General features: G+C 41.7%; 1 protein-coding gene across 8 annotated transcripts in view; it reads left to right on the top strand.

Moving 5' to 3' along the window:
* The window catches only part of MTUS1 (microtubule associated scaffold protein 1), a 361,304-nt gene that overhangs the window by 211,151 nt on the left and 125,194 nt on the right, over positions 1-24,959 (top strand). Inside the window, exon 1 of one of the 8 annotated variants that reach the window (XM_030191462.1) lies at positions 9,456-9,822. The exons of the other annotated variants lie outside the window; for them this stretch is intronic. Coding sequence (XP_030047322.1) covers positions 9,702-9,822 — 121 coding nt within the window. The 5' untranslated portion in view covers positions 9,456-9,701. Of the gene's footprint in view, positions 1-9,455; positions 9,823-24,959 lie in introns of those variants that run through there. 8 annotated transcript variants of the gene reach the window in all.

The following is a 24,959-nucleotide window of genomic DNA, read 5'->3' as shown; positions in this document are numbered from 1 at the left end:
GACTTGAATTAGTAAGTAATCAAATCTAAAATCCACATGCAAATACTGGCAGAGAGGATTCATTACTTTTCTTTCCAGTTAGCTGAAACTAATGTTTCTTCCTTTTCAGCTAGGCTATCTTTCTGTATTGTAAACTTGTGAACAGAGACATTAAAAACATGCTTTTTACATTCATAAACCTACTCCTGTATAATGAAAACAAATCTAGGCCCCTCCATATTAAATATAGTAGAAACCTAGGAGCCCTTTTACTAAGCCACGGCAAAAAGAGGCCTGCGGTAGTGTGGGCGCGTGTATTAGGCGCACGCCAGGCCAGTTCTTACCACGTCTGGCAAAGACTTCTTTTTAATGGGACGGGAAAAGAACATGCAGTAAAACTGAATCCAGCGCGCACCTTAAACCATCCTGAGCCCTTAACGCTACATATTGATCTAGTGGTAAAGGCTCATGCACTACACATTGTGACCAATCGGTACACGCCAACTGCTGATTACCGCCAGAAGCACACATGGGAGGAAATAAATCATCCAGGCATTACAAGCGCGTGGCAAATCTGAAATTACTACCAGGGGGCGTGGTAGCCTGGTAGTCTCATTTTGGCATGTGCTGCATGCGTGTAGAGCCTAATGCACCTTTGTAAAAGGGCCCCCTAATTCCTTTAGACCTGGTGGAATTTGCACAGTTCTCTGTAGGGTCTAGAAGGCAGAAACATCCCACCCTAAACTGATCAGTGAAAGAGGAGATTGAAAGAACCTTTATAATACGTCCTGCCATTCTCTGCTGTCCTGAACCAACTGCTGATTTGAACCACATGAGCTAACATACAGCCAGTTGTTTATACCAGTAGTCAGAAGCTGGGTGCAGAGGATGGCACAGCCCATTGTGCAGTCTGCTGCAGCCTACTACACAATCTATAGTGATTCCTATTGCCTGGTCCTAGAGGCACCCCAGCCAGTCAGGTTTTCAGGATGTCCACAATGAATATTTGAAATGTTGCATGTAGTGGATGTAGTGTATTCAAATCTCTAATATTTATTGTGGATATCCAGAAAACCTGACTGGCTGGGGGGTACCTTAAGGTTTGGGAACCACTGCCTGAAATTGCATGCTTACAACCTTTAAACAGGCTTTGCACAAACTGAGCTTTAACAATGACTTTGTGTGAAAGTACACAACTTCATTTGCAAACTACTCAGCTCTGTCTTTTGATCCAAACTGGGGAATTGCAGTGACAGAACCTTATCAAGTGGCTAGCAATTGTATTTCTTGCTGTTAAATGCTAGCAGGATAGGAACTAGAAGCTGTAAGGCACATCAGATGTGAGCGAGTGATAACTACAGTTGCCCATCTGAATTTTCCCTTTAACTTACTGTAGAGCCATGGGTCATGGTCTTCCATCTATAACTTTACATCTCACCACACTCTGAATGTCCTGCAGAGGTATTATATTTGGCTTTAAGAATAACTTGTACCTGTCCAATTCCCCCCTTCTCACCCTCTCCCAGATTGCTTAAGGACACTTGTGTGGCTGATTGAACTTTTTACATAAGTACATAAGTAATGCCACACTGGGATAAGACCAAGGGTCCATCGAGCCCAGCATCCTATCCACGACAGTGGCCAATCCAGGCCAAGGGCACCTGGCAAGCTTCCCAAACGTACAAACATTCTATACATAAGCCATTATATTTTTTTGATGGAGAAAGAAGTTGCTTACCTTTTAAACGGCTTCATAAACAGGATAAATTGGATGTGTACCCAGCCACCTTTCCAGGGAGTTAACTATTAAGCTTAAAGAGGTGTCACGAAGCAGTGGGTTTGTGGGAAGCCTCATGCACACTCAAATGTTCATTTTTTTCTAGACCTTTGAGAAGGAACAGCAGGGAACTCTGGTTTTGGATAAGCCATTATATTTTTTTTCTGCAAACTAGGTGGTGATACTTATATTTGTAAAACAAAAGAATATAACATTTTCCTACACATTCTTGAAAAGTTAACTAATACTTGTAGCGTAAGTAGTTCTGTTCTTCAAAAGGAAATATCCCCACATTGAATAATGAATGTTCACTGTTAGCTTAATGACTGTGTTGTACTTTTTGGCTCTTTTTGTAAAGGGGTGTCCAAAATTGAACCTTGGTATGATTGTTACCTTTTTATGATGTTTGCTTCTGTTTTTATTAGGTAGAACCTACCTTGGCTACTACTACTACCTCAAATCATTTCTATAGCGCTACCAGTCGTACGTAGCGCTTCACAATTTAACTGCTTTTATTTAATAAAACTGGGAAGGCATATATAATCAGCATGTATACTTTTCCATTTGTAAATATACTTCACTCTTCTGCTAATATCTAATTTTGCTGTTAGTGAACTGTGTAGAATGTTGATTTGTGCTTTTATCTTATGACGTTTTATGGGTTAAAAATAATTGAATACCATGAGTCTAATCCATAGAGAAATCCTAATTTTATAAGGGCAGAACAGCATTTTTTTGTACTCTACTGAGTTCTTTAGAAAATTGCCCAAAGGTGTATCTGTGCAAGGTAGGTGCAGATATTGCACCTGCTTTAATGTGTTTGTATGGATAGGTGTTCCCAGGGGATGGTGGGGAGTGAAGAATAGATGGAGTATGGGGAGAAGGGGAGAAAAATTTGTGAATACTTTATGAAGTACACACTGGGTCTCATTTTCAAAACAGAAAAATGTCCAAAAAGCGTCACGAAGTGGTAGATTGACATTTTTCTGCCATAATGGAACAAAGCAAAAACATCCAGGGGTAAAAGTTTTGGTCTAGACCTATTTAGTCACACACAGGTGCCTTAAATAACCAAATGACCACTGGAGGGATTAAGGCGTGATTCCCTCCCATCCTCTGAAGGAAACAGTACATACAAGCCTCTGACAGCTTCAGATGTTATGGTTGTCCTATTAGAGCAGCAAGCAGGTCCCTGGAGTTAGCCTTGTAGCGCTATAGAAATGCTAAATAGTAGTAGTAGTAGTAGTCAGTGCAGTGCACTGTAGAGAAAGGGACCCATGCCAATATCCCACTCTTAAACGTGGCGGAAAGTGTGAGCCCTCCAGATGTATTAGTAAAAGCAATATCTTTTAAATGGTATCTGAATTATATGGTCTGGAATTTGTTGCCAGAGAATGTAGTAAAAGCGGTTAGCTTAGTGGGGTTTAAAAAAGGTTTGGATGGCTTCCTAAAGAAAAAGTCCAAAGACCATTATAAAAATGGTCTTGGGGAAAATCCACTGCTTATTTCTAGAATAAGCAGTGTAAAATATATTGTACTGTTTTGGGATCTTGCCATGTACTTGACATGGATTGGCCACTGTTGGAAACAGGATGCTAGGCTTGATGGACCTTCAGTCTGTCCCAGTATGGCAATACTTATGTTCCTATAATAGGTCTTTCTGGGAGTCTGATGGGTTATTTGTGTGCATGAAAACAAAAACACTGGAGAGAATTTTTTAATTTTGGCATTTATAGTTCGTTTAACCTTGTAGTTCTAGGCGGTTGACAAATCCAAATTAAGCAAAGCAATTGTAATTTGAAACTCAATTAAACTATAATTCGTTAGAATGAAAACAAGGTAAATGTTGGTACATAGAACATAAAGTAAATGTAGGTACATAAGACAAAAGGGAATAGCATTATAATTAAGACTTAGTGTGTGTGTTTTGAAACCAGGAAGCTAAAGGTAGTTCTGAGGTTAGTGCAGAAATTTGTGTCGTTACTTCGATATGATCTGTCTGAGATCTTAATCGTAAGATCCTTGGGAGGTCTTTGAGTGTGATTTCTATGTTCCCATGGTTTCTAGGTTGTGGTCATTTGTGGCTTGTAGTGTTTGTGAAAGAACCAGGTTTTCAATTCTTTATGGAAGAACAGGTAATTTGCTCTTCTGAGCAGGGTCCGTCCTTAGTTACTAATTTGTACAGCGCTGCGTAACCCTAGTAGCGCTCTAGAAATGTTAAGTAGTAGTAGTATTGGTTTAAGCTGGGAGTGTGTGTAATTATTCTCCTTTTGCCTATCGAGTCAAATTGGATGTTCTTTTGAGGTGGCAAATTTGTTTGTTTGGAGGTACCATTCTAATGTCGGTTAAGCATCTAAGTGTTCTTTTAGGTTGATTAAACTTGTAGTAACTTTTGGAGGTAATTTGGGGTTATTCCATGCATACTTTTAAAGATTATGGTAAGTAGTTTGAACTCTATCCTTGCTTTGCATGGAAGCCAGCGTAGTTTATATAGAAACAGAGTGGTGTGTTCTCTCCGTTTTCGTCTTCCAATTAATTTGGCTGCTGCGTTTTGGATTATTGGTGTGTAGCTTCAATAGCTTGTCTGGAAGACCTAAGTATATTATATTGCAGTAGTCTAGGACCATTATGACTAAAGCTTGGACGAGGATCTGAAAGTGTTTGGCGTCCAGTAGATGTTTGAAATGGAAAAGTTTGAGTTTGTAGAAGCATTTCTATTCGACATTATTTGCACTCACATGGTTAGGTGGTGATCTTATCCAGACCCCTAGTAGATTTATTTCATTTTTTGTAGCAATTGTGGATCGGTGGGTTGTGGTTTTGCTTTCCTAACCATAGTATGTTGGTCTTATCTTTAAACTTCATTTGCAAAACCATGCAAAGCGTTGAAGACCTTGTTCATCTGTGAGTAAACTTGATTGTAGGTCTAACTATGGGAAGGGGAGATTGTAATCTGCGTAAGAGAAATATTTGATCCCAAATGGTTCCAGCACCGTCCCTATGTCTCTTAAGTAGAAGTTGAAGAGAATTGGTAATGGGGGGATCCTTGGACTATACATCTTGGAATTCCAGGGGTAAGGTAATGAATGCTATTTTACTTGGACTGTTCTGTGACTGAGGAATCCTGTGAACCAACTAAGGACTACGTCGGTGATTCCTACATCAGCTAACACCAAATGGAAAGAGCAAGATTACTCAAATATCCTATATTTGAATTTTCACGTCTCCATGATACTAGTATATTAATACCAATATATGGACATTGCTTCTCATTTTTCTCTTTTTTTTTAATTTTGGCTTTTCATTTCTCAAGTTTTATTATTGTGAACCACATTGCAATTTGCATTTATATCAAATTATTGTAAATAAAAGTTACTACTTTCACATTCATAATGGCATTTATACCAGTATCCATGTGCTGGGCTTTTGACATCCTTTCAAAACCAGTGTATATACCTATTGTTACACACAGCCTTTGTTACACAATTAAAGGAAGTGTATATTAGTAAGCTATCCTTCTTTACTTCCATACACAGTTCAAGTGGATGCTTTTTTTTTTTCTATTTTCCAGCTGCTGTAGCTTATCCTTTTGACCTTGAACATTTTCTGTAAAATAGTTCTGTCATTTGAAATTTTTATTCAGTAGTATTGATAATGTGAAAACATTTGACCCATAAAACAGCATAAATTTAACAGATTTAAACACCCTTGAATTATGATTTATAGGTAGGTTAACTTTATGGAAGCTTTTAGACTACTGTTAAATGTTAACTAACTACAATGCACCATTAATGATGTATTTATAAAATATAGCTCTATAAAATGGATGAAATGGTCTTAAAGTTTTTAATGCAATTGGTTTGTGTGCGTTTTTTTCTCCTAGCCCTTTTGAAAAGTTGTTCAGCTTATTTTGTCTCTGTGCTGATTGCTCTTACTTCTGATGCATATCTCAGATTATGGTGCCAGGCTGTCTTAAACTACTTGAAACCATTTCCAAGCCTGCTGTGTGTATTCTGAAGCTTATTCAAGATATTACTTAATCAATGGACTGTACCTTTTATATGAAACACACTTATTTTAAAAATAATTCTTGAGGTATAATAGAAATTTAAATAAAGCCCATTAACAACAACAAATATAGGGGCCCTTTACTAAGCTGCAGTAAGAAATGGGCTTGGGGTGGGGGGTAAATTCTGTAAATGGTGCCTAAAAAATCAGACACATGTATTCTATAGTTCAGTGCAGTTAATAGAATACACGCTTATGTGGAGAGGTGAAAATGCTCACACCTAAATTTACATGCAGGGCACTTACCTACCAGAAACATATCCGATTCAACACAAACATTTCAAAATCTTCACTACCCAAGCTGCAAAGGTCTTAAATACAAATCAGTCTACGCATCCAGTTTCTCCTACATAACACGCAATTAGGGAATGCATTACCAAAAGCCTTAAAAACAACGTACAACTACCTAAACTTCCGGAAATCACTAAAGACTAACTGTTCCAAAAGGCATACCCTATTGACCCAACTAAATGCCTGAACTCTGCTACACAACAAAACTCAAGTACGTAATGGACATTACTCAACTCTTCCATTGTACGACTCCCTAATGTGACAGTGCTACATGAACTCTATCCTATCACAGTATTACCTTGTATTTGTTCACCGGAGACTTCAAAGACTATCCGGTACTATGTAAGCCACATTGAGCCTGCAAATAGGTGGGAAAATATGGGATACAAATGTAACAAATAAATAAAATAAATTATTCTGCAATTATGCACTTAACTCAAAGCCATGCCCCTGTTCTGCCCTAAAACACCCATGACCCTCCCATTTCCATGCCCTCCTTTTTTGGAATATGGGTTAATTTTAAGCATAGATCCTGCACCTAACTTTAAACTCTGTCCCAGTTAAAAAGTAATTAGTGTCAATAGCTTGCTAAAAAGCCAATTATTGGCACTAATTGGGTTCAGTTAAATTGTACATGCAAATCAGAAACACACCTAAATTTGTGCACACAATTTTTGGTTACTTTAACAGAATCAGGGAGTTGGCGCGTACATATGTGGGATCCTAAGGAGCTTAGCTGAGATTGGGTGGCGGAGGCGGGGATGGTGCTGGGCAGACTTATATACGGTCTGTGCCAGAGCCGGTGGAGGCGGGGATGGTGCTGGGCAGACTTATACGGTCTGTGCCAGAACCGGTGGTGGGAGGCGGGGATGGTGGTTGGGAGGCGGGGATAGTGCTGGGCAGACTTATATGGTCTGTGCCCTGAAAAGGACAGGTAGAAATCAAGGTAAGGTATACACAAAAAGTAGCACATATGAATTTATCTTGTTTGACAGACTGGATGGACCTTGCAGGTCTTTTTCTGCCGTCATCTACTATATATATATATATATATATATATATATATAGCATAAATTTGTGTTTTTCTATTAGAATATATGGCTGTACGATAATGTTAGCATTACTGCGCAGCCATTTAGGAGGTGTTAAGCGCGTCTGTGTAATGGAGACATGTAACAGTATGGCAGTGATATCAACATGTTAACTGATTAGTACATCCATTCCCTATCCCTGACATACTTCCTCCTAAAAAATAAATACCACATACTCAGTACATGCAGATGGCAAAGCTAACAACGCTTTTAGCGCATCCCACATTAGGTCATTTTTTTGTGCATTAGGCTCGCATTGGCACCTAACACAGCTTAGTAAAATAGCCCTATAGAAAACAAAAGTACTTTTAATGTGTGCCTCATTAATATAGTAACATAGTAAATGACGACAGATAAAGATCTGATTGGTCCATCTAGTCTGCCGAACAAGTTAAACTCATTTTACATGGTATGTGCCGGCACATTTGGAAGTAAGAGGCTGTTCATACGACCTCAGATGAGCCGTTTTTTCAGAATATTGACTGTATACCTGCTTTTACCTGCAAATTTCTGGTTTGATGGTGGAGCACCACTATATAGCCCCTGAAGCAGCCCAGTAGGGCGAAACACGGCCTGTATCAGGCTATTATATGTATATGCATATGAGTTACTGTATGCATATTTTAATTTTGTTATATTAATAAAACATATCTTGGTTTATCAACGATCTGCTTTGTACTGTTTCCACGTGTCAGCACTGTTCTTGTACTAAAAGTTCTGAAGCTAACGTCAAAGCCCCTTAAATTTACACTCCAGCCCATCCGTATCTATTCATTTACGATCCGGGCACAACCCGTAGAAGTCTGCCCAGCACTGGTTTCGCTTCCCAATTACCGATTTTGCCACCCAATCTACTACTACTACTTATCATTTCTGTAGCGCTACAAGGCATACGCAGCGCTGTACATCATACACAAAGACAGTCCCTGCTCAAAGAGCTTACAATCTAGATTAGACAGGTAAACAGAACAATTAAGGGTAAGGGAATAAAGAGGTGAGGATAAAGGACAGGGCAAGTGAGTTAGGAGTAAAAGCAGTGGTAAAGAGGCTAAGATTCTGTAGATCCATTCCTTCTCAACAGGATTCCTTTGTGTTTATCCCATGCATGTTTGAATTCCATTACCTTTTTCATGTCCACCACCTCCCACGGCATTCCACTTATCTACCACCCTTTTCCATGAAAAAATACTTCGACGTTACTCCTGAGTCTGCCCCCCCCTTCAAGCTCAATTCATGTCCTCTAGTTCTTCCACCTTCCCGTCTCCAGAAAAGGTTTGTTTGCGGATTAATACATTTCAATTATTTGAACGTCTGTATCATGTCACCCCTGTTCCTCTTTTCCTCCAAGGTATACATGTTCAGGTCGGCAAGTTTCTCCTCATACGGTTTGCAGTGCAAATCCTATACCATTTTTGTCGCTTTTTAGTTAGATAAATGTATCACTTAATATCACTGTTGTTCCTTGTTTCTTATTTCATATACTGCATATCATTAATAAACATGGTTAACAAAAAAATAAAAACAGGTCATAGCCGAAGGATAGACTACAGACAAAAACCTAGAAAGAGGGGAGGACAAAACAAGTAGCACAAGTACATGTTAAGGGGCAGCAAACAATTGATACAAATAGATAAGCAAAAGGTATGGAAAGATAGGGACCAGATAGTGCTGCTCTGTTCCTGTCAGATTTTTGTCTGCCATAAGATTTAGCTTCTAGGGTGCCTTACTGTAATGCTGCCTTTTTAGCATACTACTGGATTCACACTGCTGATTTCTTTTTTTAGATGCTGGGCAATTAAACACCAGGATCCCAATGGAGTAGTCATGCAGTTTTGTTTTTCTTGTACAACGTTTTTTTTTTTTCACTAGTTCCAAAACCATGTGCACTTATCGAACGTTACCAAATAGCATTTTGTACCAGAAATTGCAGCAAATTCTAAAAGGGTATATGCATGACTTTTGTTCAGGCACTAACAATAGATTATTTTGATGGAATATAACACTTAATGCTTCAGAAGATTGGAATATTACCAAAGAGCTATGTGTGTGTTCCCATGTGCAGGAAATTAAAATCTGCCTAGTGTAGTATGAATAATTTTTCTCCTTGGCAACCTCTCGAGGTGCCTTTTTTATGATCTACAGCATGATTGGGTGATATATTTGGCTTGCAGACCGCTCCTTCCCCCTCCCATTTCCCCCCCATCTCCCTAGTGAGTCCCACAGCTGATGTAACTCAGAGGCTGCTTGTTTTTGTTCACTAGGAGGAGGTTTTAATCTGCGGACAAGCGTTTCTGCAACATCTGGTGGGGAGTACAGCCAGAAACAGCATAATGGATTTCTTCTTTCCAATTTAATGTTTTGTGATGGAATGAACAGTTTTCCAGCCTTTTTCTTAAGAATTACTTGGCTTAGATCAGGGGCAAGCTAAAAATATAGCATGTTACAGTACATGGAGATAGTTTCTTGTTTGTAAACCTTCCCATTACTCTGAAGACATGTTATGGTCTCCTCCTTTTTCCTTATCCAATATGCGTGTTCGACTGACCGCAAATGGATTGCTGTGCAACCTTCGGCTTCCTTCAGGATATAGGAAGAGCACAATAATTTTTCATACAGGTCTGTGGTTCTGTATTTGCATGCCTGTGTCTGTTAATCAAATGGTGGCTGCCTTGATAAATTCTACTAAACTAGTGTCTCGGCCATTTTTATTGTATTATGATTTGTGACATCTAGGCTGTCTCTAAATTTGTCATCGGGGAAACAAAAATATGGCATGAATGGATTAACATGAAAAGATGACTGTATGCACAAGCTGCCCAGCAGGCAGACATGTATTATGATGCCTGCAGATGAAGCACAAAATATTCATGTAGACATCACATGTGTTTTTTTATATTACATTGCTTGCACGATCCATTTGTATATTTTCTCTTCAGAATTGTGTAACACAATCTTGTGGTATTGTTAGGTTCATTTTTATTGCTTGCAGATACAAGCGAGTTGAGGTTTAGATATCTGACTAGATGTTTCACATGTAAATGAAATATAACTTGTATGTGATTAGCAATAGTCAATATCCATTTTTTTGTAATCATAATTCAAGAGCCTTCTGTTTTAGATTTTCGATGAGTGAAGTGTTTTTCCAGACAGTGCCTGTCATCTCAGTTTTACAGATAACTAAAACCTATCTCAGTAGCTTTAGCTGAATAAGACTCAATTTTTTGTTACCTGGGGTTTACCTCTTCTGTCTGCATACTCACTTATCCCAACTACTGCAGCCAGTTTTCTGGGAGAAAGACAAACCACATTTCCTTCTGGGATTTTGCACGTTTGAAGTACCAGTAGGTGTCCCTATTCAGGAACGATTAAGATCATAACTACATCTTCCCATGTATCTGCTGGCCAAAGAAACAGGAGCATGGTCTGTCAGTCAAACTCAGATCTCCTACATAGCAGCATTGCGCTGTAAAACTTTTAATAAACTACATATACAGTTTAATGTTCAAAGTTTATTTAAACTTTGTCCTACGTATTTTTGTAAACCATTATGACGGTATACCAAATGTTTTAAAATAGCCAGTAATAAAATATAATGAATACCACAAAGTATAGTTGCCACAAGTTTCAGATCTGACTCTGTCTAGTTGTCCAGCATTCCATTCACATCAGTGTCACTGTGATGTGAAAATTAGTTTTAGATTCAGTATACACCAAAAGCATCTTCAAAAAGGTATGTCTCTTGACATCCTCCTTAAATGTCTAATAAGGTTTCATACATAAATGATTAGGGAAAGAGTTCCAAAATGAGGGACCTACAACATTGTGACATTTTTAAGCTAATGTCTGAATGAAGGTACCACAAGGAGGTTTTGCTGTGTGGATCTGAGCGCTTGGAGAAGAATATGATATTAACAGTACAGAAAAAGTGGAAATCATAAACACAATCTTTAAACCAGTATTAAGACTTCAAAAATAATCTTGTGTGAAATTGGTAGCTGGTGTTCACTTTTTAATAGTGGGGATACATGATCCCATTTTTAGCTCCTTTTAAATTGCCATTTTTTTCAAATATTTGAAGATGTCCTATCAGTATAAATTGACATAAATTGATGCCAAAGATGTCGGGTCCATCTAGTTTCCACATTATACCGCAAAATATCTGGTTTAACAATCAATCAACCCCTTTAAGGTCTTCAGTGCTTTGTTTACCGTATACTCTTGCATTTTAGGAGACTGTTCTATCTATTGACCCTCTTTGAAGTACTTCTATAGGCTAGTGGTGGGGACATAAACTAAAGGCCTATTCATTTTCGTAGCTTCCCACTATGTGGGATAGTTGTGTCCATCAACCCAGCAGGTGGAGATAGAACTGAAAACTGAGCTGAGAAATCGCTTGGCATCCAGTCTAGCTCCTCAGTATTTTCTAACTCCAGTAGATGGAAATGCCAAGTTCTTCAGCCATAGGAAAGAACCAGGCTCGATGGGGATCGATGCCCTACTGAAGCCCTGGCTGGAGACCCATCTACTGTAGTCTGCCTTCCTTGTCCCATTGTAGGCTGTGTATTGAAAAGGATCTCATTGCTCTGGGATCAAATAGTTCTTGTAGTCCTGGACTGGCCATGGAAGCCAAGGCACACAGACCTACGACTGCTGGGCGGGGATCCTCTCCAACTTCCGCAGGTGCACAGCCTACTGAAGCAAGGTCTGGTGCTCATGGAAGATTTGTGCTCCTTTTGGTCTTATGGCATTGAAAGGGCTCAGTTGAGATGAAAAGGTGGTTCTGATTTGGTCATTGATATCTTGCTTCAGGCTCGAAAACACTCTATATCCGTGGTGTATGCAAGGGTGTGAAGGATGTTCTGAGTACAGACTTTCTCCTTTCTTTGCTCAGATTGTGCACATCTTAGCATTATCCAGGCAGGTCTTCAGAAAGGATTGGCGTTTGGTTTTCTAAAAGTTCAGGTTGTGGCTTTGGCATGTTTCAGGGCTCGATTCTAGGAGACATCTCTTGCAGCTCACCCAGATATAATTTTATTCTTGTGGGGAGTGGGCCACTTGGCAGCCTCCCTTTTGTACGCCATGTTCAGGGTGGAACCTTAATTTAGTCCTTTAGGCTCTTTAAAATCCTCATTTTTAGCCACTCCAGAAGGCTGCCTTGAAAGATCTTACACTAAAGACAGCATTCTTGGTGGTTGTTTCATTGGCACATAGGGTTTGAGTTTCAGGCTCTCTATTGTCGGGATCCCTTTTTCTGCTTTTGGAGGTGGGTGTATCCCTGCGCATGGTTCCTTCCTTTCTTCCAACAGTATCAGTAGTATCAGTATTTCATCTCAACCAATATATATGGAGCTTCCTTCCTTTTGCAGAGAGTATGAAGAGGCTCAGTGTTCTTCCTTGAAGCTTCTTGATGTGTGTAGAGTCGTTGTTAGAAATCTGGACATCACGAATGAGTTTCACAAATTGTACGGATAGTTCTTTTTGGTAAGCAGAGGCTTGGCCTCATGGCTTCCAAGCCCCCGATTGCATGGTCTTCAGCCATCGCATCAGTTTATTTGCTTGCAGGAAAGCAGGCTCCTCAGGACTTGCAGGCTCATTCTATGAGGAATATAGTGACATCCTGGGCAGAGACTACCTTACTATGTCCAGTTATTTGCATGGTGGTGATGTGGTCAGTGCTGCATACCTTTTTCCAAGCAGTACAGGGTGGACATTGCAGCACACTTGGAAGCTAGTTATGGGTCATCGGTCCGCAGGGTGTCAGTGGCAGGATCCCACCCACTTTATGGATTGCTTTTAAACATTTCACAAGTTCTAGAATAGTGGAAAACTATGTAATAGAAGGAGAAATTAGGTCTTATTGGATAATTTTCTTTCCATTACTCCTTCCCACTATTCCAGAGGCCTGCTTGAGGTTTCTGAAATGTTTTTAGTCAGTGTGAAGTAATGATCAAATGATTCGCTTTGCATGATGCTTCCTGCATATCTCCTGTTCTCTACAAATTTTCCAGAGATGAGAGGTCCACACGTTTGCTCATCTGGTTAGTGTTAGGTTGGTGAGCTATTTAAAGTTATTGTTTGTTCTGGGTTTATCCTTATTGCTTGTCTGTGTAAATACTGAGGAGCTGGAGTAGATGCCAAGAGATGTCTCAGCTCTGTTTTCAGTTCTGTCTCCTCCTGCTGGTTGATGGACACAACTATCCCCACAGGTTTTGGAATAGTGGGAAGGACTAATGGAAAGAAAATTCAGGTAAGACTGAAGCAAAGAATTCATTCAGTGTCTCTGCTATGGCTTGGTCCACTCTCCCTTTTTCTCCATGATCTCACAGGCCCACTGATTTCCTCACAGACTTTCTGCTTCTGATAGTACCTGAAAAGGTTAATGAGTGTTTACTTCTGCAGTAAACTTCTTCATAATCTTTTAGCCTTATTAATGCTATACAAAAATAGAGACAAGATACTCCTGGGGGAGTTTGGGCAGAATTTTGTGCAGTCTGCTTTCCGGCTGCTTGACTGCCTTCCTCCCTGCCTGCGCGCTTACTGGCTTCAGCATGGCATGAGGAGCTGCCCAGTAGCACATTGGTTAGACTCTTTCTAACCTGTTTTCTCAAGTTTTGTTACTCCATAATTAAAAGAATGTTATAATGCCTTGGTATTGCTCCATGGTGCGACTGCACCTCAAATATTGTGTGCAATTCTGGTCACCACATCTATATAAAAGAATTTAAAAAAAAGATACAGAGAAGGGTGACAAAAAGGATAAAGGGGATGGATGACTTCCCTATGAGGAGAAGCTAAGGAGGCAAGGGAGACGAGACGCCTGAGGGGAGATATAATGAATAAAATCTTGAGTGGAGTGGAACAGGTAGATGTGCATCACTTGTTTATTCTTCCACAAAATACAAGGACTAGAGGGGACGTGATGAAGCTATTAAGTAGTAAATTTAACATAGAAAATATTTCTTCGCAGACATAAGCCTGCTTCTTAGCCTGATATTTCCTTCTTCCCAGCATATTAAGGGGTCCTTGCCACAATCCATATTAGAAAGTGGCCAGCTCTGCGATTAATGCGTGGGTTTGCCGTACACTCCAGCCTGGCTCGACAGAAGTAGAATATCAGTTTTGTGTGCCCCAGTTTTGGTGCCCCATGTTGCTGAGGAGTCTAGCTGCAGAGATCAGAGTGAGCAGTGGGTCCCAGATTAAATTAGGATTTATTTTACCATCCTTTTGAAGAAATTCAGTTTAATGCAATTTGTTAAAAACAATTTGACATCAAGATTTTCTTTTGAGTATGTCAGTTGGTGTCTTCTGTGATAAGATAATGGTAGGTTTTAATGACTAATCTTCCATTTAGATTATCTACTATAATAAATAGCACCTCCAACGTTCTGAAGCTGATTCCGTGGCAGTGAAGGGTTGCTGCCTGCTGAATCCATCTCCTGTCCTGACGTTTGCGTGCTTCCTGGTTCGTCACAAGCAGCAGCGACCAATCAGTAGAAGGGAACGCTGCAGAGTTGCCAGGCAAAGGAACGTGACGTCACACGCATGAGGGTGTCGTCGTCCCTCCCTCCCTCCCTTCCAGTTCCAGGCCGCCTCCCTCCAAATTTTAAAAGTCATTTTCACTTACCAAGTCGGGTTTACGGCGGCCGGCAGCAGCGGTAAAAGGTGTGCAAGCTCGGCCCTTCTTTCTCTCTCTCGCGCTCTCTCTCTCGCTCTCGTCCCACCCTTGCGGGAACAGGAAATGATGGCGGGACCAGAGATGAGAGAGAAGGGCCGAGCTTGCACACCTTTTACTGCTGCCAGCCGCCGTGAACCCAACTTGGTAAGTGAAGATGACTTTTAGAATTTGGAGGGAGGCGGCCTGGAACTGGGAGGGGGGGACCCTGAAACTCAGTCCCCTGGAACTCGGAGGGAGGGAGGGGACGACCCTGGAACTCGGAGGGAGGGAGGGGCCCACGGCACACTCTCTCTGTCACACACACTCGCACATTCTCTCTCTCTCTCTCTCTCTCTCTCTAACATACACACTCCGAGGAAAACCTTGCTAGCGCCCACTTCATTTGTGTCAGAAATGGGCCTTTTTTTACTAGTTGTTCTATAAGCAATGCTGTACTGTGAACAGTTCAGTGTCTTTTAGACTTTTCAGTAGGTTGCTCACCATGATATGTGGATTCTGTTTTGCAGATATGACCAGTTGTTGGGCAGTTCTATTAGATTTTTCATGGTCTCGCATGGCCTTGACTTTAACAGTTTATTTGAATGGACAGTTGGAATTGCTAGCCAGAGGTGTTTATAGACTTTTCCAGTTGTGGAAGAGTGAATTAACTTTCTTTTACAAATCTCAGGCACCTGCTTAAAGCAGTCCATGGATTTAAAACAGTGGTCCAAGCTAAAGGCTGCTATAAATATGGCAACTAATCTTTTTGTGAGGAAAGTAATCAAAAACAAGAGAAGCAGGAAGCCTATATGGTTCTCCAAACAAGTAGCTGAAAAAGTAAGAGCAAAAGAGGCTTTGTTCAAGAAAAACAAAAGAACACAACGAGAAGATCACGGAAAAGATTATTGGATTAAGCTCAAAGAAGCGAAGAGGGAAATATGGCCAGCGAAAGTTCGAGCGGAAGAAAAAATGGCTAATGTAAAGAGAGGTGACAAGACCTTTGTCAGATATATTGGAGAAAGGAGAAGAGATAAGAATGGAATTGCGAGACTGAAAGATGAGTGGCTATGTGGAGAGTGATGAAGATAAAGCGAACATGCTAAACAATTATTTCTCTTCGGTGTTCACGGAAGAAAATCTTGGAAAAGGACCACGGTTGGCTTTTGAGGGAACATCTGGGAATTAAGTGGACATTGCGCCGATTATGGAAGAAAGAGTTTATAAACAGTTGGAGAATCTGAATGTGGACAAAGCTATGGGGCTGGATGGGATGCATCCCAGCAGGGCTTTTTTTGAGGGGGTACTTGGGGGTACTGTGTACCGGCACCTTTTCCATTGCCTGCTAAAATTGACCCATGGTCCACAAGTTTTAATGAAAGAGCTCAGGTTCTACACACCAATTCTGCCTTGCCATAGATTCTGTGACTGGTTCCAGGGGGCCTGGCTATTGTGGGGTAGGTCCCTCAGTGATCACCCCACCCCTGAAGGGTGGCCTGGCATTTGAGTACCGGCACTTTTTTTGCTAGAAAGAATGCACTGCATCCCAGGATACTGAAGGAGCTCAGAGAGGTCCTGGTGGGACCTCTTAAAGATATATTTAATAGATCTTTAGAACAGGAGAGGAAAGGTTCCGTAACGCGAGATTGGAGACGAGCGGATGTGGTCCCTCTTCACAAAAGTGGAGATAGGGAAGAAGTGGGAAACTACAGACCGGCAAGTCTCTCGTCGGTGGTAGGAAAAATAATGGCGTCGCTGCTGAAAGAAAGGATAGTTAACTTTCTAGAAGTCGACGGGTTACAGGACCCGAGGCAACATGGCTTTACCAAAGGAAAATCCTGCCAAACGAATCTTATTGACTTCTTTGATTGGGTGACCAAAGAACTGGATGAGGGACATGTGCTAGATGTAATCTACTTGGATTTCAGCAAAGCCTTTGATACAGTCCCCCACAGAAGACTCGTGAATAAGCTGAAAGGGTTGAACTTAGGACAGAAAGTAGTGAACTGGATAAGAAACTGGTTGACCGACAGGTGGTAGAGGGTGGTGGTAAATGGAATCTGCTTGGAGGAAAGGAAGGTGAGCAGTGGAGTTACTCAGGGGTCGGTGCTGGGGCCTCTTCTGTTTAATATATTTGTGGGAGATATTGCTGAAGGGTTAGAAGGAAAGGTGTGCCTTTTTGCAGATGACACGAAAATAGCCAATAGAGCAGTGGTATGCTGGAGCCGGCTTGCACCGGCTCGCAAAAGCCGGTTGTTAAATTTTTAGTTCTTGCGAGCCAGTTGTTGCAGGCGAGCCGGCTCCCAGGGGTGGCGCAACCCAGCGATAAGTGAGGTAAGCATGGCAGGAGGGTGCCACAAGCCATGCTTACCTCATCCCCCGCCGCTCTGGGGGGTTTAAATTGTTGATACCTCCATCGCAGCAGCTGCATTTAAAGCCCATCTCTAGCCTTTCTTTCATTCCCGTCAGTGTCCCGCCTTCTTCTGACGCCATTTCCGCTTTCCGTGAGGGCGAGACACTGACAGGAAAGAAATGAAGGGAAGGCTAGAGATAGGCTTTCACTGCGGCTGCTGTGACGGAGGCAGGGGAGCGAGGAGAATTGTTGGGTGGGTATGGATGGCTGGAGGGGGGCAGGGGAGCGAACAGAATCACTGGGTGGGTATGGATGGCTGGAGGGGGGGGCAGGGGAGCGAACAGAATCGCTGGGTGGGTATGGATGGCTGAAGGGGGGGCAGGGGAACGAACAGAATCGCTGGGTGGGTATGGAAAGCTGGAGGGGGCAGGGGAGCGAACAATCGCTGGGTGGGTATGGAAAGCTGGAGGGGGGCAGGGGAGTGAACAGAATCGCTGAGTAGGTATGGATGGCTGGGGGGGGGCAGGGGAGCGAACAGAATTTGCTGGTGGATATGGATGGCTGGAGGGGGAGCAGAGGAGAGAGGAGAATTGCTGGGTGAGTGTGGATGGCTAGAGGGGGGGAGTAGGAGAGAGAGGAGAATTGCTGGGTGGGTATGGATGGCTGGAGAGGGGGCAGCGGAGCGAACAATCGCTGGGTGGGTATGGATGGCTGGGGGGGGGGCAGGGGAGAGAAGAGAATCGCTGGGTGGATCTGGATGGCTGGAGGGGGGGGGGGCAAGAGAGACTAGAGAATCGCTGGGTGGGTATGGATGGCTGGAGGGGGGCAGGGGAGAGGAGAGAAAAGTCTGCAGAGGACCCAGCTTTTATTTACGGATGTAGGACAAGAAATGAAGAAGAAAGGCGGAAAGTAAAGAAATAAATGGAAAGGAAGCCCTGGAAACAGAGTTAAGAAGACAGATAGCAGCAGAATCGGATAGTGGGCCAGCGTGATTAGAAACACAAAGTCACAAGACGACAAAGGTAGAAAAATTCATTTTATTTTCATTATAATGTTTGGAATATGTCCACTTTGAGAATCAGGTGCTCAACATTAAAAGTTTATATTTATTTACTTATTATTTGTATAGCACTACCAGATGCACGCAGCGCTGAACATCCAACATAGACAGTCCCTGCTCAGAGAGATTACAACCTAAAAATAATAGACAGACAAGACAATTAAGGGCAAGGGAAGTACTGGGTGAGAAGGAACAAGCGGAGGGCAAATTGAGTAGTGGCTAGGAGCCAAAAGCAGTGGTAAAAAGGTGGGTTTTTAGCATAGATTTGAAATCATCCCACATTAATTAGATTGGAACCTGGGATCGTTAATTTTTTTTCCTGGAGTAATGCATTGCCCCCCCCCCCCCCACCAGGTTCTCTCCCCAGCTATAGCCAGCTCTACAATGTGGGGGGCGCAGAGGTGGACCGGTGAGAGAGCCTGTTAAACATTTACCAGCACACCACTGCCCTGGAGGGAGTAGAAACAATGAGAAGGGATCTCTAAACCTTAGAAGAACGGTCGAAGGTCTGGCAGTTAAAATTTAATAAATATATTGCCCTCTGGGGTAACAGTCCGTTCGGTTTCTACCTGCTATTTCTAAAAATCATACAAAGAAACCAGTCCACTAGAACAAAAAATAAAAAGTGATAAAGTGAGATTTTTTTGTTTTTTATTGCTAATAGTGCTCAGTAGGAGGGGTCGTGTTCACATTACTCTCTTGCAGTATGTTACTGCTGACTCCCTTAAGACATCATCGCACTCCTTCCTCCCTACCATATCACCACCATATTCAAAACATTTCATTTTTCTGATAAGAATGAACTTGCACTTAGCTTGTCTAGGAGTGCAAGGAGTCACTGTTGAATCAGAAGTCCTGTGGGGATCCCCATCCGTGGTAGTGACTAAAAGTTTAGCGGTAGTCTGCACAACTCCCTAAAATGGGGATTGAGAGCTGGACTTTAATCCAGATTTTAGGGAGTAGTGCAGACTGCCGTTATAATTTTAGTCACTACCACGGATGGGGATCCCCACAGGACTTCTGATTCAACAGTGACTCCTTGCACTCCTAGACAAGCTAAGTGCAAGTTCATTCTTATCAGAAAAATGAAATGTTTTGAATATGGTGGTGATATGGTAGGGAGGAAGGAGTGCGATGATGTCTTAAGGGAGTCAGCAGTAACATACTGCAAGAGAGTAATGTGAACACGACCCCTCCTACTGAGCACTATTAGCAATAAAAAAGAAAAAATATTTATTTCACTCACAATGCACTTTTGATTTTGATTTTTGATTTTTTTTGTTCTAGTGGACTGGTTTCTTTGTATAATTTTTAGTTAAAATTTAATGCCAAGAAGTGTAAAGTGATGCACTTGGGGTGCAGAAACCCAAATTAGAGATACCGGATAGGAGGGGAGAGATTAGTAAGCTCGACTCAGGAGAGAGACCTTGGGGTGTTAGTGTCTGAGGATCTAAAGGTGAAGAAGCAATGCAACAAGGCAATGGCCATGGCCAGAAGGATGCTAGGTTGCGTAGAGAGGGGCATAACCAGCAGAAGAAAGGAGGTGTTGATGCCCCTCTACAAGTCATTGGTGAGGCCCCACTTGGGTTCAGTTTTGGAGGCCGTATCTTGCTAAAGATGTAAAAAGACTGGAAGCGGTGCAAAGAAAAGCTACGAAAATGGTGTGAGATTTGCGTTGCAAACCGTACGAGGAGAGACTTGCTGACCTGAACATGTATACCTTGGAGGAAAGGAGAAACGGGTGACATGATACAGACATTCAAATATTTGAAAGGTATTAATCCGCAAACGAACCTTTTTTTTGGAGACGGGAAGGCAGTAGAACTAGAGGGCATGAATTGAGGTTGATGGGGGGCAGACTCAGGACTAATGTCAGGAAGTATTTTTTTACAGAGAGGGTGGTGGATATGTGGAATGCCCTACCGCGAGAGGTGGTGGAGATGAAAAAGGTAATGGGATTCAAACATGCGTGGGATAAACACAAAGGAATCTGATTTAGAAGGAATGGTTCCATGGAATCTTAGCGGAGATTGGGTGACGACGCTGGTAATTTGGGAAATAAAACGGGAGCTGAGCAGACTTCTATGGTCTATGCCCTGATCGTGACTGAATAGCTAGGGATGGGCTGGAGTGTAAAATTTAAGGGGTTTCGACGTTAGCTTCAGAACTTAGTACAAGAACAGTACTGGGCAGACTTCTATGGTCTGTACCGTGAGAAAGGCAAGGTCAAATCAAACTCTGGTATACATATAAAGTAACACATACTATGTAAAATGAGTTTATCTTGTTGGGCAGACTGGTTGGACCATACAGATCTTTTATCTGCCATCATTTACTATGTTACTATGTGAAAGCAATTACAAGCTGAGAAGTCAAAGGTCAGAGTAATTGTGGAATGTCTTTACCTAGCTAACTGTTTCATTAAGCCTTTAATTTACTCTTTGAACCTTAACGTAAAAAAAAAAAGTTGTAATGAACCAACTGGAAGCATGCCAAAATGTTTGCACATACCACCTGTTAAAATCAGCAAATAGCAGTTCATGAAAATTTGCAGAAAGATGTCTTTTTTAACTTTGCACTAAGTAGAATATGCACTTCTAGGAATTCATTGGAACAGCTTGATCGTTAGCACAGAACTGTAAAATCACACTTTTAGGAATGACTGTTGAATGTCGATGCTAATAGACTTTTCCATGTTAGTTTGTAAGCCGCCTAGACACATACGTGATGGGCAGGATAGAAAATCTTTTAATAAACTTGAATTATAAAATGAGACTTGTAGACTGGGGAGAACTGTAGAGAGAAACTAATTTCAAGATTGAAAGCTGTGAACAGTGTTTACACAGTAAAAATTGAACATGGGAGAATGCTGTGAAAGTTTTATTAACTTTGCGTTGATATGTTTGGACGTATTCCAAAGATTTTCAAATATTTAATATTCCAACTAGAATTTCTCCTCCATCTTCCTGGGTGTTTACCACCTTATTCTCCCCCTCTCTTTGTCAAGAGTATGTGTTATATTTTGAGGGTTTGAATTTAAGGGTGATTCTAGAATGATCTGATGAGGTTCATGTGGTATTAAGTCTGAATTTTGTGGTAGTGTTGGATTGAGACTGGGTTCATACTGTTTTAAGACAGATGGTGCATTTATATTAGAATTCTTTGACGTGAAAGGCAAACATAAGAAAATAATTTCTGTTGGAGAGATTTCTACAATATGGGAGTCTGATTAAGAATAAAAAAAAAAATGCACCCTTGGGCTTTCTCAAAATGGTCCCCTGAAGCAGCCTTGTATAGTTGGAACAAGGAACCCTTGTCGGGACCCCTGCTGGTGCGGTGCTGATGTTGCTGCTGTTGTAAAGTGGCTCTGGGCTGAAACATGTTCTTAATTTTGGATTTTCAACAGCATTGAAGAATCTTTTTTTTTTTTTTTTTTTTACAGATAAGTTTAATTTTGAACCTTCTTTGGGACTAAGGTTTTGGGGTTTTTTTTTTTTTAGATTGACCATTTTTAATATATAAGTATTCTAACCTAGTGCTATGAAGTCTTGATTTAAACAACTTACACTTTGGAGACATGGCAGGTTTTGTATTTTTTGGACCAATGATGTGATAATAGGGATAACCCAAATTAAGTGGGAGCCCATGTATGTTCTGTTTAGACTGTGAGGTACTTTTTCATCACTACTATATTGTTGTTTATTATAGTGACTCTTCAATTTTATAGAGAATTTTTTGAGCAATATATTTTTCTTTTTTCGCCACTCTAATTTTTGTATGGTCATATACTCCCAACTAGCAAGCCGCCATTTTTCAGTTCCCTTCTCACCGCCTCTTCTAGTTGGAAATACTTTGGAGGGCTTTACCACATCTGAGGATCTGGGAAGTAATATAAAGGTGATTGAGTTAAGGATTCTGATCAGTTTGATCATAAGTCAGGGTTTGAATGAATTTTCAACGGCAATCAACTGGCTAGTGGACATATTCTTAAACACACACATTTTCTGGGGAGTTAGTCTGAAGAAACTGTGTGTTTTAAGCCTAGTGGAGGAGTAGCCTAGTGGTTAGTGCAGTGGACTTTGATCCTAGGGAACGGAGTTCAATTCCCACTGCAGCTCCTTGTGACTCTGGGCAAGTCACTTAACTCTCCATTGCCCCTGGTACAAAATAAGTATCTGAATATATGTAAACGGCTTTGAATGTAGTTGCAAAAACCTCAGAAAGGCGGTATATCAAGTCCCATTTCCATTTCCCTATAAAAGTTATTGGATATTTTCCTGTTTTAATTATGTCCTGAAGTGTATTTCTCCTATTTGGCCAGCAGGTGGTGTTTCTTTGCTGTGAAGCTGTTATAGGGAACTCCAATGTTATTTCTTAACACAGGGGTAGGCAACTGCGGTCCTCGAGAGCCGCAGGCAGGTCAGGTTTTCAGAATATCCACAGTGAATATGCAGGAGATAGATTTGCAAGCACTGCCTCCATGGTATGCAAGTCTATCTCATGCATATTCATTATGGATATTATGAAAACCTGACCTGCCTGCGGCTCTCGAGGACCGGAGTTGCCTACCCCTGTCTTAACACAAGCAGTAAGCAAAGTAATAGTATACGTTTAAAACTTGTTGACTGGGCTTTGATTGGCCTAGTGTTTGAACAATTACCCAGTAGTGCTGGCTGTTGCTTCAGTGTAAGCCCAGGAGTAAAAAGAGACAGATCTCTTTGCTGAGGCTCAGTGAATTATATGTCCTTACCTTTCCAGGTACTGTTTAGACAGTATATAATATTTAGTTAGTGTTATAATTGATCCATATTTCAATTAGCTGTGAGCTATTTCCACTATTTTGTTCCAATGTTAAATATTTTCTAAGAGAATAAACATAATTGTTTGCCCTGTTTGTCTGGACTAGGTGGTTTGTGTGTTGGTTCTGAGTGCTTTCTGGGAACTGTGGGACCCCTGAGAATGTGGCTTCAGTAACCTAGAAATCACTGGGGATAATTTGAGATTGGGAGGCTCGCCCAGAGGCGGTTGTGACAGTCAGCGGGAAGAGCGTGCTAGTGTTGAGTACAAGCAGCAGGTGGACCTCAGCTGGGGCTAGGCCCTTTAAGTGGCCGCATGTGGCTAGGTGTTTCGTGACAGTCAGGAGGGCTCTTCTTTACATTCTTTTCTAGAGAGATCTTCAAATCTTTAAATAGTTATGTACCTTTTTATGGAGAATGTCTCTAAATTTGTAGCTTTTGGGATGCAGTACAGTGCTGTGATACTGATCTACAAGGTATAAATAACAGGGTGAGAATTTAGAAAATGTCATGAGGTTCAGCTTTCTGTACTTTCCTTTGTCATTTGATTTCTGTTAATGAACTTGCTTAAAAGCTATCTTGTTGATGCTCTCCAAAACTAATACTGGGTCAGAGTAAAGGTCATCAAGCACAGTATCCTGTTCCCAACAGTGGCTAGTTCAGATAGTGTTATGACTGGAGATGTGTGAGCCCTTGTGCCCTGACTGAGCACGGCGAAGATGGAGAGATGCCGTACTCGGTCAGGCAGCCAGACAACTACTACTACTACTATTTAGCATTTCTATAGCGCTACAAGGCATAAGCAGTGCTGCACAAACATAGAAGAAAGACAGTCCCTGCTCAAAGAGCTTACAATCTAATAGACAAAAAATAAAGTAATCAAATCAATTATTGTGTACAGGAAGGAGGAGGGTAGGTGGAGGCAGGTGGTTACAAGTGGTTACGAGTCAAAAGCAATGTTAAAGAGGTGGGCTTTCAGTCTAGATTTAAAGGTGGCCAAGGATGGGGCAAGACGTAGGGGCTCAGGAAGTTTATTCCAGGCGTAGGGTGCAGCGAGACAGAAGGCGTGAAGTCTGGAGTTGGCAGTAGTGGAGAAGGGAACAGATAAGAAGGATTTATCCATGGAGTGGAGTGCACAGGAAGGGGTGTAGGGAAGGACGAGTGTGGAGAGATACTGGGGAGCAGCAGAGTGAGTACATTTATAGGTTAGTAGAAGAAGTTTGAACAGGATGCGAAAACGGATAAGGAGCCAGTGAAGCGACTTGTGGAGAGGGGTAGTATGAGTAAAGCGACCCTGGCGGAAGACGAGACGGGCAGCAGAGTTTTGAACCGATTGGAGAGGGGAGAGGTGACTAAGTGGGAGGCCAGCAAGAAGCAGATTGCAGTAGTCTAAACGAGAGGTGACAAGGGTGTGGATGAGGGTTTTGGTAGAGTGCTCGGAAAGAAAGGGGCGGATTTTACGGATGTTGTAAAGAAAGAAATGACAGGTCTTGGCGGTCTGCTGGATGTGAGCAGAGAAGGAGAGAGAAGAGTCAAAGATGACCCCAAGGTTTCGAGCCGAGGTGACAGGGAGAATGAGAGAGCCATCAACAGAAATAGAAAACGGGGGGAGTGGGGAGGTGGGTTTGGGGGGAAAAATGAGTAGTTCGGTTTTGGTCATGTTTAATTTCAGGTGGCGATGAGACATCCAGATAGCAATGTCAGACAAGCACGCTGAAACTTTGGTTTGGATGCAAGGTGAGATATCAGGGGTAGAAAGGTAGATTTGGGAGTCATCAGCATAGAGATGGTAGGAAAAGCCATGGGATGAGATTAATGAACCAAGGGAAGAAGTGTAGATAGAAAAGAGGAGGGGACCAAGAACAGAACCCTGAGGTACGCCGACAGGCAGAG

The sequence above is a fragment of the Microcaecilia unicolor genome, chromosome 2 (assembly GCF_901765095.1).
Source record: "Microcaecilia unicolor chromosome 2, aMicUni1.1, whole genome shotgun sequence".
NCBI lineage: Eukaryota > Metazoa > Chordata > Amphibia > Gymnophiona > Siphonopidae > Microcaecilia > Microcaecilia unicolor.
The sequence above is the reverse complement of the archived record's forward strand: the minus strand, read 5'-3'. Positions and strand labels throughout refer to the sequence as shown.